The sequence below is a fragment of the Prionailurus viverrinus genome, chromosome A1 (assembly GCF_022837055.1).
Source record: "Prionailurus viverrinus isolate Anna chromosome A1, UM_Priviv_1.0, whole genome shotgun sequence".
NCBI lineage: Eukaryota > Metazoa > Chordata > Mammalia > Carnivora > Felidae > Prionailurus > Prionailurus viverrinus.
The window spans coordinates 111,538,112-111,553,284 of NC_062561.1; the positions used below are offsets into that span (position 1 = coordinate 111,538,112).

At 55.7% G+C, this 15,173-nt stretch overlaps 1 protein-coding gene across 3 annotated transcripts in view; it reads left to right on the top strand.

The window, feature by feature from the left end:
- TCF7 (transcription factor 7) overlaps positions 1–15,173 on the top strand; it is a 32,933-nt gene that overhangs the window by 15,234 nt on the left and 2,526 nt on the right. For 2 of the 3 annotated variants that reach the window (XM_047838266.1, XM_047838172.1), the window contains exons 4-10: positions 7,735–7,846; positions 8,679–8,769; positions 10,190–10,282; positions 11,572–11,691; positions 12,297–12,459; positions 12,558–12,665; positions 13,192–13,240. In XM_047838266.1, the coding sequence (XP_047694222.1) occupies positions 7,735–7,846; positions 8,679–8,769; positions 10,190–10,282; positions 11,572–11,691; positions 12,297–12,459; positions 12,558–12,665; positions 13,192–13,240 (736 nt within the window). The remainder of the gene's footprint in view (positions 1–7,734; positions 7,847–8,678; positions 8,770–10,189; positions 10,283–11,571; positions 11,692–12,296; positions 12,460–12,557; positions 12,666–13,191; positions 13,241–15,173) is intronic. The other variant, XM_047838356.1, reaches the window with a different exon arrangement.

Sequence of the window (15,173 nt, forward strand, 5' to 3'; positions counted from 1 at the left end):
TGGCAGGGCTCTGTGCAACCATGGCAACACACCGTGCTGGCAGGTGGGACCCAAGCCTCCTGGCCCCCAAGGGTGTGGCCCAGCCACCCCCCAGGCCTCCAGCTCAGCTGACCAAACGGCCACAGCTCTGTGCTCTGCGGCGGGTGTCTGGCACAAGGCGTCCAGCACGCTGTGGGTGGGGAGCTCGCCGGCCGTCCTCTGGAGAGCACCATGTCCTGGGCAGTAGGGCCCAGAGCGGGGGCTGGGGATAAAACGGCATGAGCCCTGCTGGGGTGTATCTGTAGAGGGAGGGTCTGCAGGAATCCACAAATCCGGGCCCAGTTGATACGTAGACAGGTCTCCTCTGGAAAGTCTTGGGGGGTTTGCTTTCTTCTGGGACACTCATCTTCCAGGTCCCAGGCCTTGAGGGAGCTTCCCACCAGCAACTGGCCAGACTCCTTGGGACTTAAGCAACCACTGGTGCTGGACAGTGGGTCCTAGCTCCACACACAGGTCTGAGGGAGCTGTGGGGCTACCTGGTGGGCCCTAGAGCTGGGAGAGGAACCAGGAGGAACTGATTGAGGTCAGAGTGTATGCTCAGGGCCAGGCCCTAGCTGGAGCCTGGCTCTTGACAGTGTGAGGGAGAGAAGGGAGAGCTAAAGGGGGCTCTGAGCACGGCCAGTGTGTGGAATTGTGCAGGGCCGCTGGGCCACGGAACTGAAGCCCAGGCTATACTGTATCAGTAGCCCACCTTTCTGTCCAGTCAGCTTCTGCCCAGGAACGAGCATGAGGCTTGAGGTGTGGATCTGCCACTCCTGTGGGCTCGTCCCCACTGGCCTCTCTCCAGCTCCAACACAGGCATAGGGAACAAGGAGCCAGGAACTGGGTGACTGCAGTCGGCTCCCTGGCAGATGAGTGGGTGGGGCACGCAGAGGTTCTGGAGCACCAGGGACTCGAGAGGCCTTCCCTCTGCCGAGTACGGAACCTGGACAGGTGGAGATGACTAACAAGCCAGTGCTGCCCTCCGGCACCCCCAGGCCCACCTCTGCACCATGTGGGCACCTCTGCCTTCTGGGCTGTGGATCCCCGGTGAGTCGTTTGCAAGGAAGTGACCCTTAAACTGAGGTCAGAATGAGCAGTGAGGCTCACAAGGAGCCGGAAGAAGCATGGAAAGTCATGAGGGGAGGAGGAGGGGTGGGTAAAGGCGCTGAGGCAGAGATGAGCTAGGCACCAGGGTGGGAGAAGGGCAAGCCAGCGTGGCTGGATGGTGGCTGGTCGAGGATGAGTGGGGCGCACGTGCACTAAGGCCGGGGAGCCATGTCCAGCTATTGCCACCAGGCAGGCTCTTGGTTGCCAGCAGCCCTGGCAGGAAGTAGGCAGGTGGTGTGGCCAGAACTCCAATCCCAGGGGTCCCGGAACCCACTGAAGCATTTTTAGGGAGGCACTGGTTCAGGGAACTCTGACCAACCAGGCTGGAGAAAGGAAACTGGGGTGAGGACTGGCACGCCGTCCCCTGTACCCCACGTTTTGTCCATGACCAACCATAAGGCCTTTGTAGCACACTAGGTAGAATCCCAGCTCTGCCACTTATTGTGTGATCTTGGGCAAGCTGTGTGACCTCTCAGTGCCTCAGTTTCCTCATCTACCAAATGGGTATAATACACCTATATCCTAGGTTTGTTTAAAAGCATAGGAGTTAAACTCTGTAAGGTGTTCAGAACTGTGCCTGAGACATGGTAACCACTCACTTATCATTGGAAAATGCTTTTCTCTCAGCCTGAAACATTTTTTTGGCTGGCACACAGGCACTCAGTGATGAAAGCGGACTGAATGTGTCTGCCAGTCGTAATCAACAGAGAATCTGTGTGTGTGTGTGTGTGTGTGTGTGTGTGTGTCGGTGGGTGGGGGAACAGGAGGGCGGGAACTTCTGGCACCGTCTCTGCCACAGGGAGGCTTCCTGGAGGTGGCGGGGCGGGGGTGGGGGGGGTGGGGGGGTGGGGGGGGTGGGGGAGGCACTCAGACCTCACACACTCCCCCACCCCCAGGCGTGAGGCCCGAGGAAGCAGCAACTTTCTTCACTGGGAAAGTGTTGTGGGGCTCAAGCATTTGGGGGTTTTCAGAGTCAACCGTCAGAGGCGAGGGAGTTTCTCTGCTGGTGGTGGCAAGGGCTCTCAGGGTGCACACAGCCTGTGAGCAGACCGCTGCGGTCTGCAGGGAAAATGCCGACTGTGTTTATTTTTCACCTGAGCCTGCAGGAAGTAGGGGGGCGAGGGGGTGAGGCAGGGCAGCCCAGCTGGGCCCAAGCTCAACCTCAGGGCAGAAGAGACCTATCCCGGAGTCCCTTATTTCTCCCTCCTCCTGTCCCACCCTACCTTTGGACCCCCCCTTTCCTGGTTCCTGCCTACTCAGCGAGAGGAATTTCTAGCCATAGGCTAATGAGAATGTCCCGGAAGGCTGAGAGCCACCTTTGGGACACAGATTGGGAGTTGGAGTGGCTAGGAGCAGTCAAAGCAATGCAATAGCAGGAGGAATAGCAGACACAGCCTCCCAGCCCTAGGGTCTCCGGGTCCTGGCCCCGCTCTGTAGTGCTGCAGTCTGGCTATGTGTTTCGGGGGGGCAGGGTGCAGACACAGGCAAAGAAGGGGATCCTGGAGTGTCCTCACCAAGGATTATGGGCTGCTGTCGAGTCTTTGATTTGCTGATGCATTCCACCATGCTGCGAATACTTCCTGAGTGCCCAGGTCTATCCTTGGCCCTCTGCCCTCACATAAGAGAGGTGAGGTTGTGTAGTCGAGATGCTCAGGGCCTCATGGGGACAGTCAACCCAGGCCTGCCAGGCAGGTATCATCAGAGGGAGGACAGGAGAGGAGCTCCAGTCATCAGGTTCCTCATGCACATGCTAGTCCCCAGGCAACCCCACCTTGTCTGGGCAGCCTGGCCCCGGGACAGCCTTGTGCTGAGGCCGTGGAGCGGGACGTTCCACTGGCTGAGGGGGGTGTGGGGCACCGGGCCCTATGCCTGACATTCCCCCTGGCTACCACCACAGACACAGGGGGCCGGGGAGTGTGAGGCTGGGGGGCAGCATGCATAAACGTGGGAAGGACTGGCCGGGCCCTCAGTGCCCTCCCCTGGATCCCTGGCCACCTCAGGGCCTCTAGCTGCTGGCATGTTCTCTGCCCCACCCCTGCCTACCTGGCATCTCTCCTGGGGTTTGGCTGCAGACTCTTGTTTAATTAGAGGCTTTTCCCCAGTTCCCAGGGAAGGCTGGTGGACAGGATAAGCCCTCTGACCATCAGGCAACGCCTCCTACCTCCCACCCCCTCCATACCCGTTGTCCACCTGCATCCCAGGCCAGAGACCGTAGGCTGAGCTGGATTCTGAGATTTCCAAGCCTGGCTGTGCAGCCTGGCCAAGGAGAGTCAGCTCTGGTCCTCCCTCAGGTGAGGGGGCTCTCCATGGTTTCTTGGCCAAAGTTAGCCCTCCCCAAGAAGGGTGGTTTGCTGAGAAACGTACTGTGGAGCTACCCTCTCCTGCCTGGAAGCAGACTTTCCCCCCGCCCCCCTCCCCCCCCCCGCCCTTTTCCTGGGCAGAGTGGGACTGTCTTCCTGTAGCTGGCACCTTGGACCCCAGCCTCTGGTTCTAATACTTCCTTCCCAGGGTCCCACTCCCCAGCCAGGCTTACATTCCTGGGGGCCAAAGAGCCAGAACCGGGACTTAGATGGCAAGGCCTTCTCTGAAGCAGGAGCTTACACTCAAAAGCCCCCAGGCCGGAGGGATCTTTGGAGGAAGTTCATTCCAACTAATGGGCCAGGGCTCCAGTCGTGGCAAATGGTGGAATGCCTTCTACCAGAGTCCCAGGTTCTTGAGGGAACGGTCTCTGACCTGTCTCCCTGTCTCAAGGCCTGGTCAGGGCTGATGCTGTCTGGCTACTACTGTCCTGGTTGCCTATCAGGATAAATTGGTCCCAGAGGCTTCCAGGAAGCTTCCTAGGCCTTCGGCTGCTGCTCCCCAAAATTCTAACATAGTTTTTGCATCTGTGATCAGTGAGGTAATCAGGGCTGATTTTCTCATTGCTTTTCAAGGGGCATAATGACCCAGGATTCTGTAGTGAAGAAGTTGATGTAAAGGTCAGGGATCCTTAGAGCTAGGCTTCCCAGCCCACTTCATTGTGACTCACTTAAAAATTATCACTAGACTGGGGTGCCTGGGTGGCTCCGTTGAGCATCCGACTCTTGGTTTGGGCTCAGGTCATGATCCCAGGGTCGTTGGATTGAGCCCCACATCAGGCTCCATGCTGAGCCTGGAGCTTGCTTAAGATTAATTCATTCTCGTTCTGTCTCTCCCTCCCTGCCTCCCTTCCTCTCTCACCCTCCCCCTCTCACCCTCCCCCTCTCTCTCACCCTCCCTCCCTTCTCTCCCACCCCGCCCCTCTCCCCCCACTTGCATGTGCATGTGTTCTCTAATAAAAAAATTAAAAATATGTATCCTTACACTAACTGGAGAAGGAGGCTGGAGGCTGAAGCACACATGGGAAATGCTGGGCATAGTGAGCAGGGAAGAGAGGGAGGCAGTGGGGTTAGGGAGAGAGCGGGCCTCACCACACACAGCTTTGTAGGTCATCTAAGTCTGTTTCTTGCTCTGGGCAGGGGAATGGTGTGATCTGAGGCACGGGTTTGCTGGATGGAAGAATGGCGGAGGGCAAGAAGCTACTGGAGTTGTCTGAGTGGGAAGCGACTGGGGCTTGGACTGAGTTGGGGATAGGGAGGAAGAAGTGGTGGGCTCTCAATTATCTTGAAAGTAGAGCCATTAGGATTGCCTGACAAATTGGAGACGTGTGTGAGAGAAGAGAGTCCAGGATTACTCCAAGGTGTCTGAGCATCTGGAAGGAGAGCATTGCTAGTAATTGGGGAAGACGGAGAGGAGCATTTGGTGCAGCACACCAGAGGCTCTGCTTTGGCCATACTGGGTTTGGGCAGCATTTCTGACTTTTGGGTAGACTTGGTGAGTATGCATTCGGGGAGTGGTGTTCCCTAGGGGAAGTAGAGGCTGAGATAGAAATGTCAGTAATCAGATGAGGACATTTGAAGCTACCACCCTGGATGAGAACACTCTGGAAAGGATGGTAAATGGAAAGCCAAGGGCACATCTTGGGTGGGATCAGGAAGATGAGGAGCCAGAAATTAGCCCAAGAAAGAATGGCCTCTGAGCTTGGAAGAAAATAGGTCAGTGTGGCATTCTGGAAGCCAAGCAAAGAAAATCTTTCAAGGAGGAGGGAGAAATCGGTTGTGTCCAGTGCTGCTAAGAGGTCAGGTAGGAGGAAGACTGAGAACTGACCATTGAGTTCAGGCAGCGTGGCAGTCACTGGGGACCTTGACAAGCGCCATTTGGTGAAGTGATGGGGCAGGGGATTGGCTAGGCTGACAGGAGCACAAGACTAAGAACAGGAAGCTGAGGATGGCGATGGCTCTCCAGAGGTTTGCAACAAAAGGGAGCAAGACATGAGGTGGTGGCTGAGGAAGATTTACAGATGGGAGAAATGGCAGCCTGTTGGTACCCTAGTGGGAATGAGCCGGGGCTTGCAAAGTGCTTGGCACAGTACCTCACAGGTTGCAGGCAGTCAACACGTGAAGGATTCCACAGGTATCCACATACCCCACAGCCTTTCGAACCCACTCTTGCCAGCCCGAGGATCCTACTTTCTACCTTCAATTCCTACACATACTCTGACTCTGACTCTGCAGTCACTTCTGGGGATAAAGAAGGCCGGAGTGTGGCATGAACCTCTCAGCTTGCTCAGGAAACCTTAGAACACAAGCAGTAAAGTCCCAGCACTCAGGGCCTGGAGACACCATGGCCTCCCCGGGTGATGTTGCCAAGTAGGCCACCAGGTGGGTCTTCTGTCCCCAGGCAAATCCCCTCCGGTGAATTCAGACCAAAACCGTCTGGCCCATGTGAGGCTAGCACCACAGGGCCAGGGAAGGACTGTGAGTAGCATTTCTTTGTGCAGGTAAGGGGCTTCCTGAACATCCCTTCCTCATGACTCTACAGCTGGGTAATAGAGCTCTTGGGTATCTTGTGGCTTTACTCTTACAACAACCCTATGATCATCTCCATTTGACAAGAAAACAGATGCTCAGGTATTATAGTAAGTTCTTAAAGGCCACACACGTTAGAACCAGGATCTAAACGTGGTCAGCTGACTCCTCCTCAGGCCCACAGTGGGGAGTCCTTCCTAGGCTGCTCCAGGAAGCGAAGAGAAGGCTCCAGAGAGAGGTGCTCAGGAAGGGGTTGTGGTGCCACACATCCATGCCCACCACAAAGAAGCCACTGCTTTTGGGACACCAACCCCTGTCTGCCTGAGGACAGAAGGTCCTGGTATGTAAGGTTCTCAGTGGGCAGATGAACAAGCTCGGGATTGAACAGGTGGGTGGTGTCGGTAATTTCCCCAAGCCCTGATGGGAGGGGTGCTGCAGCTTGGAACCCAGCCTCAAGCTCCCCTGGAGGCAGGAATGTGGGGAAGAGGGCAGCCAGGGCAGTTGCCGGGAAGTGTGGGAGCCTGTGTCCCCCTGAAGCCTCACACCTTGGCTGAGTCACAATTCATACCTGGTCTTTTCTCACCTCACCCTGGACCACAGACTGCCAAACCCAAGGGACCTGTGCCTCACCATAAGCTACCCTAAGCTTCCCCAAACCTAGTGATGCAGGGAGCATGAACCCCATCCATTACACAAGAGAGGAAACTGAAGCCCAGAGATGTTAAGGAGTCTGGCTAAATTCACCCACAGGATGGGCAGCAGCCCAGGCCACAACCTCTCATGGCTGTCGTGCTCCAAAGCTGTCCCGTTTCTTCTGTGCCAGGAGTCAAAAGACACTTATCTGTGCTCCTAGCCAGCAGAATCCCCCCAGGTGAGCTTTTCCAAGTGGAAGCTGAGCCTCAATTGTAGATGATGTTTCCAGGGTCCTGGACTGTGCAGATGTGTACTGGGGATGTGCAGAGCTGTGCCTTGGCCCCAAGCAGCACCTCCCCGTGGCTGGGTCGTACAGGGAGCCCCCTTCCCAGCATGAGTCATCTCCTGACAGATCCATGTGACTAGTGAGAAAAGTAAGAGTCCTGTATTGCTGAGGAGACAGGAAGTGTGGGGGCTGGGTGGGTGGCCCTGGAGGAAGCCTGTCCCCACCTGACCCACCTGCTCTGAGTTAGAGTGCTGATGGGAACCTTCCTTGTGCCCACAAATCCTGTTAAGCTTGAGGTGGAACAGAGGGTCAGACTTAGGACCCCCAAGTCTGGGGGTGGAGAAGTAGGAAAAAGAACTCCAGGCTGTCTTGGGGTAAGCCAGGTCTTCAGACCATTACCTGGTGTCTGGGGCTGGAGGGTATGAGAAGCCCCCCATACAAGCTACAGGGCCTCAGAGAAATGGTGGCGGGGGTGGGCGGTGGTCTCAGACCTAGAGGCAGGAAATTTCCTGGACAGGAGAGGTGCACCTCCTGGAACTGAGTATACAGAAACCAAGAGACTCTGCAGGTGATGGGACTGCTTGAGCAAAGTCTGGGGGGCTGTGGGCAGGGCCACTAGACATAGGATGTCTTGAGTGGTGCCCCTTCTCCTGAGGCCTGTGGTTTTAACCACCCCCACTTTCCTTTGACATTTGGGCTACCCACACAGCTAAAAGGGGCTCTGTTTATATGTATGCCCCCAGCCCTGTGCCTTCCTCCTTCGGGTCTCCCACATTCACACCCTCCCTCCTCATTTTTCAGCACAACAAGGCCAGTCAGCCAGCCCACAGCGTCCCACAGCTCTCTCCTCTCTATGAACATTTCAGCAGCCCACACCCTACACCTGCACCAGCCGACATCAGCCAGAAGCAAGGTATGGATCTGGGAAGGGGAGGGGCCTGCCGGTCCCAGAGCCTAGGGGCCAAGTCCTAGGCTTCTGGGTCCAGGGGGTTAGCCCCTTTTTAACAACTGGAAAGCCTGGCGCTGGGCAAACTCAAAACCCCAAGAAAAATGCCAGAAAGATGGCCTGGGAGCCTGAGAGCAGGTGGTACTAGGTCAAACTTGGAAGGTTTCAGGTTGAGGTAGGAACCCACATCCTGAATGACCTCCCAGTGCCAGTATATGGGAGCAGGAATCTGTGTAAAACAGAAGACTGTAAAACCTGTATCCTTCCCTCCCTGCCCACCCCCCCTCAATGAGAAAATGGAAAGTGGTGGTTGTGATGGCTGATTCACCTCAGCCTCAGGGAAAGTCATTCTGAAATCAGCCATTGTCGGCTGTGGGAAACCTGCTGACTCAACCCTGGGAAGCCAAAGGGGGCGGGTGGAACCCTGGCTGTCCAGGCCAGGGGGCCTGCCTCCTGCCCAGAAAGCCAGGCCAGAGCCCCCAGCTTAGAGGCCCCAGCTGAAGACCAGCAGCGGGCCGGGGCATGATGAGGCCCAGCCATCCCACTCCTGAGTGACTCCAGCTCTCCCACTGGCAGCCTGTATCCTTAGGCTAGTCACCCTGCCACTCTGCCCTTGCTTCCCTAGCCTATAAACGGGGTACCATTATCACACTGGAACAGTCCTCAACAAACCAGTATGTCTGGTCCTCTAGCTAATGGGAGGTGGGAGAGGCCCCACAGGAAGGCCTAGGAGGCAGTAACTAGCAGAAGTGGCTTCCAGGTCAGGATAGATCACTTACTTGGCCCCTCTCCACTGTAGGAGTTCACAGGCCTCTGCAGACCCCTGACCTCTCTGGCTTCTACTCTCTGACCTCAGGCAGCATGGGACAGCTTCCCCACACTGTGAGCTGGTGAGTGTGAACCCAGTGGGCGGAGGGCACCTTGGCGCTGGGGAAACCCGTACCTGCCGTTTCCTTTTCCTTCTCCGTCCTTCTCACAGCACCCAGCTGCCAGGTCTTGTGTCTGTACCAGGAGCTGCCCGGCAGCTCTGTTCATTGCCCATGTAGCCCAGCACGCTGCCCTTGGCTCCTGCCCTCCTCCTGCATTCGACATCTGCCTCAATGTCTGAGAGACTTGGTAGGGGTGGGGAGCACCAAGCCACTCAGGGTTAGGAGAGTATGTAAGGAAGGCAGGCAGGCCCACCTGAGCAGGGAGGGACAATATGAATGGCTCCAAGAGGCTGTTGCCTCTCAGCCACCTGGTGGGCAGGGGGGATACTACACTCATCCCAGTGCCTACTGGGGACTGGTCCCTTGGCTGAGCTTCCTGAGGAACAGTGTTTTTTGCCCCCTCTGGTGCCTGCCTGATTCCAAGCCCCTGGCCAGCTCCTTGAAAAGCTTGCTTGGAGGGTCTGTGAAGGCTGGGCCAGCAAAAGCCAGCCTGAACCTCGAGTCAGTAGACCTAGTTGTGGGCCAGAGGGCTGGTCTGGAGCTGGAGCCAGGTCTTGGCAGGCTGGTTGGTCCTTTGCTCATCAACCACAGTGTGTTCTGGATGCGTCTCTAGCCTCTCCAGGCTGGGGCAGCACCCCACAGCAGGAAATCTTGGTTTCTCGGGAAGGTAGGGAAGCCCAGAGGTCCAACCTGAGGCCCACCTGCCCTTTTCCACTTGCTGTTTATCCATATTCAGCTCACTCTTCTATTCCCAGATTCTCCTTGGATAGTGCTCCATCCTCAGTACCAGTCAGGAGTATACCCACAGATACTCCCAGGATTGGGGTTTGCCAATCCTTGGGTGTACTACCCAGGTCAGGGACCCAACAATTACAGGGCAGTATTAGTAGTGCTTTTATTGGGGACTGTAAGAGCCCAGAGGGGTGCCTCATCCAGCCTGGGATTTCCAGGGCTTTTAGGAAAAAAAGTCATTTAGCCAAGCAAGAGCTGAACAAAGACCAGGAGTTGAAAGGGGACAAAGCGGGCAGAACAGTCAGTGTCAACAGTGACTGCAAAAGCCCTAGGACAGGTATCAGTGCTGTGCTGATGAGGAAATTTTAGGAAGTAAGGCTGGAGGTGAGCTGGGGGGCGGGGAAGTGGTCGACTGAGCTGGGTCCCAGGAGAATACTGCCATTTCTGCCCTTTAAGCACCAGTACAAGTCTGTAGAGGGAAGCAGGTACAGCACAGGTTGCCCTCTGGTGGCAGATGCTTCATATACATGCTGGAGGAGTCCTAGTGGAGGCCAAATTGCCGTACCCTATGGGTCAAGCAAGGTGGGGAAGTCTTTCCCTACATCTGGCCAGTAGCCAGACTGCTAACAGCTGTCTCTCCCAACCACAGGCCCAGCCCTCCTCTCTACCCCCTGTCCCCTTCCTGCGGATATAGACAGCACTTCCCTGCCCCCACTGCAGCCCCTGGCGCCCCCTACCCCAGGTGAGTCCCATACCCTGCAGCCAGGCTCCTGCTTCCTGTTGCCCAGGCTTCAGAGCCCACATGAGGCCGTGCCCAGGCCCGTGCTTGCCCTGTGCTAGTTGTCTGTCCATCCGTCCGTCTGTCATTCTGCAGCCCCCTGCTGCCCTGTGCCTGAGAATGAAGCCGGTGGGAGAGCCAGAGGCCTCAGCCCAGGTCAGACCATGCAGCCGAGCACCCTAGAGCAGCCAGGGCCAGTGAGTGCACACCCGTGCTTGTGCTGCTGCCTCTGCACGCGTGAATCAGCCCATGTGCAGGTGTGTGTGCACTCACCTGTGTTGTGCATCCCTGCTGAAGGGCGGGACAAGCCAACTCTCCTGGGCATTCCGTGAGCCCTGCCCAAGCTGAGGCATCACCTTTTACATGGGTCTGCGACAGTAGGCCCTTGGGGACTGCCTGCTCAGAGAAAGGAGCAAGGGCAGGGTGGTTTCCACAAAACAACAGAAAAGTGAAGTAAAAGGTATGTGTGTATACGTTTGTGTCCCTTCACTTTGCACACTCCCTCAGTAAGACTCAGACCTGGTGTGGAATAAGGAACTCAACAGTTTCAGCCCTATTGGAATTTACAGCCCAGGGTGGGAGGTATGGACCTAGCACTGACAGCTGAATGGGCTATCTGGGAGACGGGAAAACCCTAACCAGACCCCAGCCAGGGCAGGGACACAAATTGGAAGAACTTCATGATATGTGAGCACAGGGGACAAAGGGAACAGCACTAGTTGGGGATGGCTAGGAATGGAAAGTGATGGAAAACAGGGGAAAAGATGGAGCTAAGAAGTGTCAGCAGAGACGTTCATTCAAGGCAGGGTGGGTCCTGCGGAGGAGCCTGGGTTTTATTCTGTGAGCAACGGGGGGGGTTTCAGCAGGAGGGGCCAAGAGCACTCAAGTGTTTAAAAGGTCACTCTGGGAGTTGTGTGGAGAGGCCTGCAGGGCTCAAGCAGGAGAGTAAGGAAGCTCACGGGGTAGCTACAGGTTCAGGAGGCTGAGCTGGTGAAAGCACAAGGTAAGGGAACAGATTCAAAGCTATTTAGGACTTAGTAACCACCTGAATGACATGTATACAGATTTCTGCGGTGTCTGTAACATTCTGGAAGCAGGTGTTTGTGTTGGTGTGTATCTGTGTACTCGTGTGCCAGCCACTGGAGGTGGGGTGTCTGTTCATCTGTCGTCGTGTACTGTGCAGGCGGCTCCCTGTGTCCAAAGCTCTGGACTCTACATTCCTGGCTCAGTTTTAACTCTCTTTCTGCCTTTAGGTTCACCCACCCATCCCTGATGCTAGGCTCCGGTGTGCCTGGTCATCCTGCAGCCATCCCCCACCCGGCTATCGTACCTCCCTCAGGCAAGCAGGAGCTGCAGCCATATGACCGTAGCCTGTGAGTGAAAAGGCCCACGGTGTGGAAGAGGGAGGGGAACACGCGAGCAGATCTTAGGCTCCCATCTGTTGATCTGCCAGGGAAAACATTCCTCCCGCCAGGCTCCATGCCTGCTGCCTAGAAACTCCAGGGACTGCCACAGGGGGCCTCTGGTCAAGCCATCTTGTTCTTGCCACTGACCAGAATTTTATTTTGTTTCAGTTTATTTATTTAAGCATCTCTACACCCATTGTGGGGCTTGAACTCACAACCCTGAGATCGAGAGTCACACACTCCTCCGACTGAGCCAACCGGGTGCCCCTGACCAGTGTTTTTTGATCCTTAGAAGCAGGAGGGAATGGATGGGGTGTGGAACAAAGATTTAGTTTGAGCCAACAGAGGAGGGGTTGTGAAGTCCTTAAACAGGTTTTTCTTACTTAGGTGCAGTATTTCTGTAAGGAAGTTACTTAGTTCTGATCACCCACTTTGGAGTAACTAACAAAGATACCATTTACAAAACCCTAGTTTCTATGCACTGGCACACATGCTGGACACATGCTAGAAGAAGGTAGTAGCTTTAGCTGGATACTGGGGGTTCCTGTGTGATCTGGACTTGTGCCTCTCAGGAAGACACAGGCAGAATCCAAGGCAGAGAAAGAGGCCAAGAAGCCAACCATCAAGAAGCCACTCAACGCCTTCATGCTGTACATGAAGGAGATGAGAGCCAAGGTCATTGCAGAGTGTACACTCAAGGAGAGTGCTGCCATCAACCAGATCCTGGGCCGCAGGGTGAGGCCACGGGCAGGTGGGCTGGCAGGGTTGTCCCCTGGTGCCACCTGTTGACTCCCTGATGCACCACCATCTCTACCCCTCCTTTTCCGCTGCAGTGGCACGCGCTGTCTCGGGAAGAGCAGGCCAAGTATTATGAGCTGGCCCGAAAAGAGAGGCAGCTGCACATGCAGCTCTACCCAGGCTGGTCGGCGCGGGACAACTATGTGAGTGTCCGGTGACAGACAGGGATGGGTAGGGGAACCTTCAAGATGCCATGCCCCGGGCCACAGTCTCAACGGGGAAAGGCAGACCACCGTCCTGAAGGCACAGATACAGAGGGCAGGTGCAGTATAGGGCTCAAGGCCTCACCTGGCCAGCTCCGAAGCCAGCTAAACAAGGGAAGCTGCCCTAAAAGGCAGGCCCATGCCCTCTTTTCCACCTAGGACATACTCCCCCTCAGGGCTGTTGCGCAGCATTTGGTCACAAAGGCAGGAGGGGCGTATGGGGCCCTCTAAGTCTTCTCCATTCAAAATGGAGACCAGCATGGGAGAGGGAGGAGTCGTCTCTAACTCCCATGGTACCCTGGTAAAAATTGCAGTCAAATACTAGGCCTTCCATGTAGAAGGGATCATGTACCCAGAATCTCAGCAACAGGCAAGCAAGGCTGCAGCTCTTCCAACCACTCACTCGATGGAGTTATAAAGGGGACCACCTGCCAGATCCAAGCATCCCTCCCTTTATTCCCTGCAGGGGAAGAAAAAGAGGCGGTCACGAGAAAAGCACCAGGAGTCCAACACAGGTAAGGCTTTCCCTCAGCAGTGCACACTCCCTTCCAGGCCCACATTTCATGAGCACCCTGCTCTGGCCCAGAGGGAGGGACAGAGTACTGAGCCACATACCTTCAAAGGCCTGGGCCCTTTGGAAACAAGGCCCACTTCTCGTAAGTCAAAAACCCTTGTGAAGAATAGCTGTACCGAGTTCTTTGACCAGAGTTAACACTGGTGTACTGCCTCGCCACACGTCTCCTACCTTTGCTAGCGCTGCTAGGAGAAATGGATTCTACGATTCTGCCACAATGGGCAGCAGTCTGTATGGGTGGAGGTGCAGCCATGTCTAGGTCCAGAAGTCACACAGCTTTAGTTACCATCTGAAAATGTGTGTAGACTAGGTTTAAGCTACAGCAGGAGGGGGATGTGGGTCAGGCAGATTGCGCAGGGAGTTGGGGGAGGGGGGCAGTGAGGCAGGATCACCATGGGCCTCCCTGGGCTCCTCTCCCACTGCTCCTGTGCTGCAACCTGAGAGGAGCCAACATGATAGGATCCCCTCCTTCCCCCACCTCCACCATTCTTCCCACTGCCTCTACTGCCTAGCTAGGTGTCCACCTTTCCTGATACCTTGGCTCTGGGTCCTGGGACTCCCACCGGGGCTGGCTGTGCCATGGCGAGGCCCTGTGCCCATGGGACCTATGGGGTATCTGTGACTGGCTGACACTGATGTTACCTCTTCTTTCTGGGCCCTGCTCTGCCCTGCTGCCTGCCTGCTCGCCCTCTGCCCTGCTCTGCCCCTCTGGCATGGCTGTGAGCAGACCCTGGCTCGCCTAAGAAATGCCGTGCTCGCTTTGGCCTCAACCAGCAGACGGATTGGTGTGGTCCGTGCAGGTGGGTTTGTCCCCACCACCATCCTCCCTTTGCTTCAAGCTGCTTCCCTGATTCTGCACATGTTCTGCTAGGCCTGTAGCCCTCATTTGGTACCCCATCCCATCGCATACCACACACTGGGGAGCACCTGCCCTCCGAAGAATGAGGTGGAGAGACAGATTCAAGAAGGTAGTTCTGGTGCCTAGTGCCTGGAATCCTCTGTTAATGATGGTGTGACGCTAAGCTTAGCATATCCACAGTAAGCCTTATCATCCACCTCATTCAGGTGACCTAAGCCCCTGCTACCAGGCCTAGAACTCACCATGGTCCACCAGTTCCCTCACTTCTTCAAATTGGGATTCCTGCTTGTATTATCCAGAACCCTTAAATCTAAGAAAATCAAGGTGACTATAGTAGAGAACCACCTGGCTTGTACCTGAGACCAAAGGATGGGAGAGGCAGGGAGACAGGAACAGGGGTACACCTGGGCTGTCCTATCAAAAGGGCCATACCAGGCTCTGGGGCACTAAATGTGTGTTTTGCCATACAAGAGAGAAATGCCTGTGTGAAAAGAAGGTATGCTTACCACATGGCAAAAGTTTGCCTGGTTGAGGCCAGGCCTGGTAGTTCCTCATGGACTCTACGAAATATTGTCAGTCCCTCAAAGTGCCTACATGCTCCTCTCCGAGGGCAAAAAGGAATTTGGGGGGTATGTGTGTATATGTACACGTCGGGAGGCTATTTGTGTTGCTCTGCCTGAGCACCATTATGAGCACTGCATTCCTTTGCCTTAAAGCAGCTATGAGCCCCACAAACCCGTGAAGCAGGGGCTCAAAGGCCCAAACTAGGAGATGGCTCCCCTGGAAAACATGAGGCAGCCCACAGGGCTAGCCTACAGAAGGTTCCTGGGCCACCTTGTGGCTGCGCTGGGAACTGCACCTGTTCCAGGTTTGGGCCAGGCCCAGCAGAATCATAGCGCTAGGTGTGAAGGCAGAGGCACATCACCCAAGTCCTGGGGAGAGGGGACAAGAGGTCAGTTAGGCCTGTGCAAAGACAGCATTTTCTGGTTGTGGTGTATGACTATGAATTCACCCT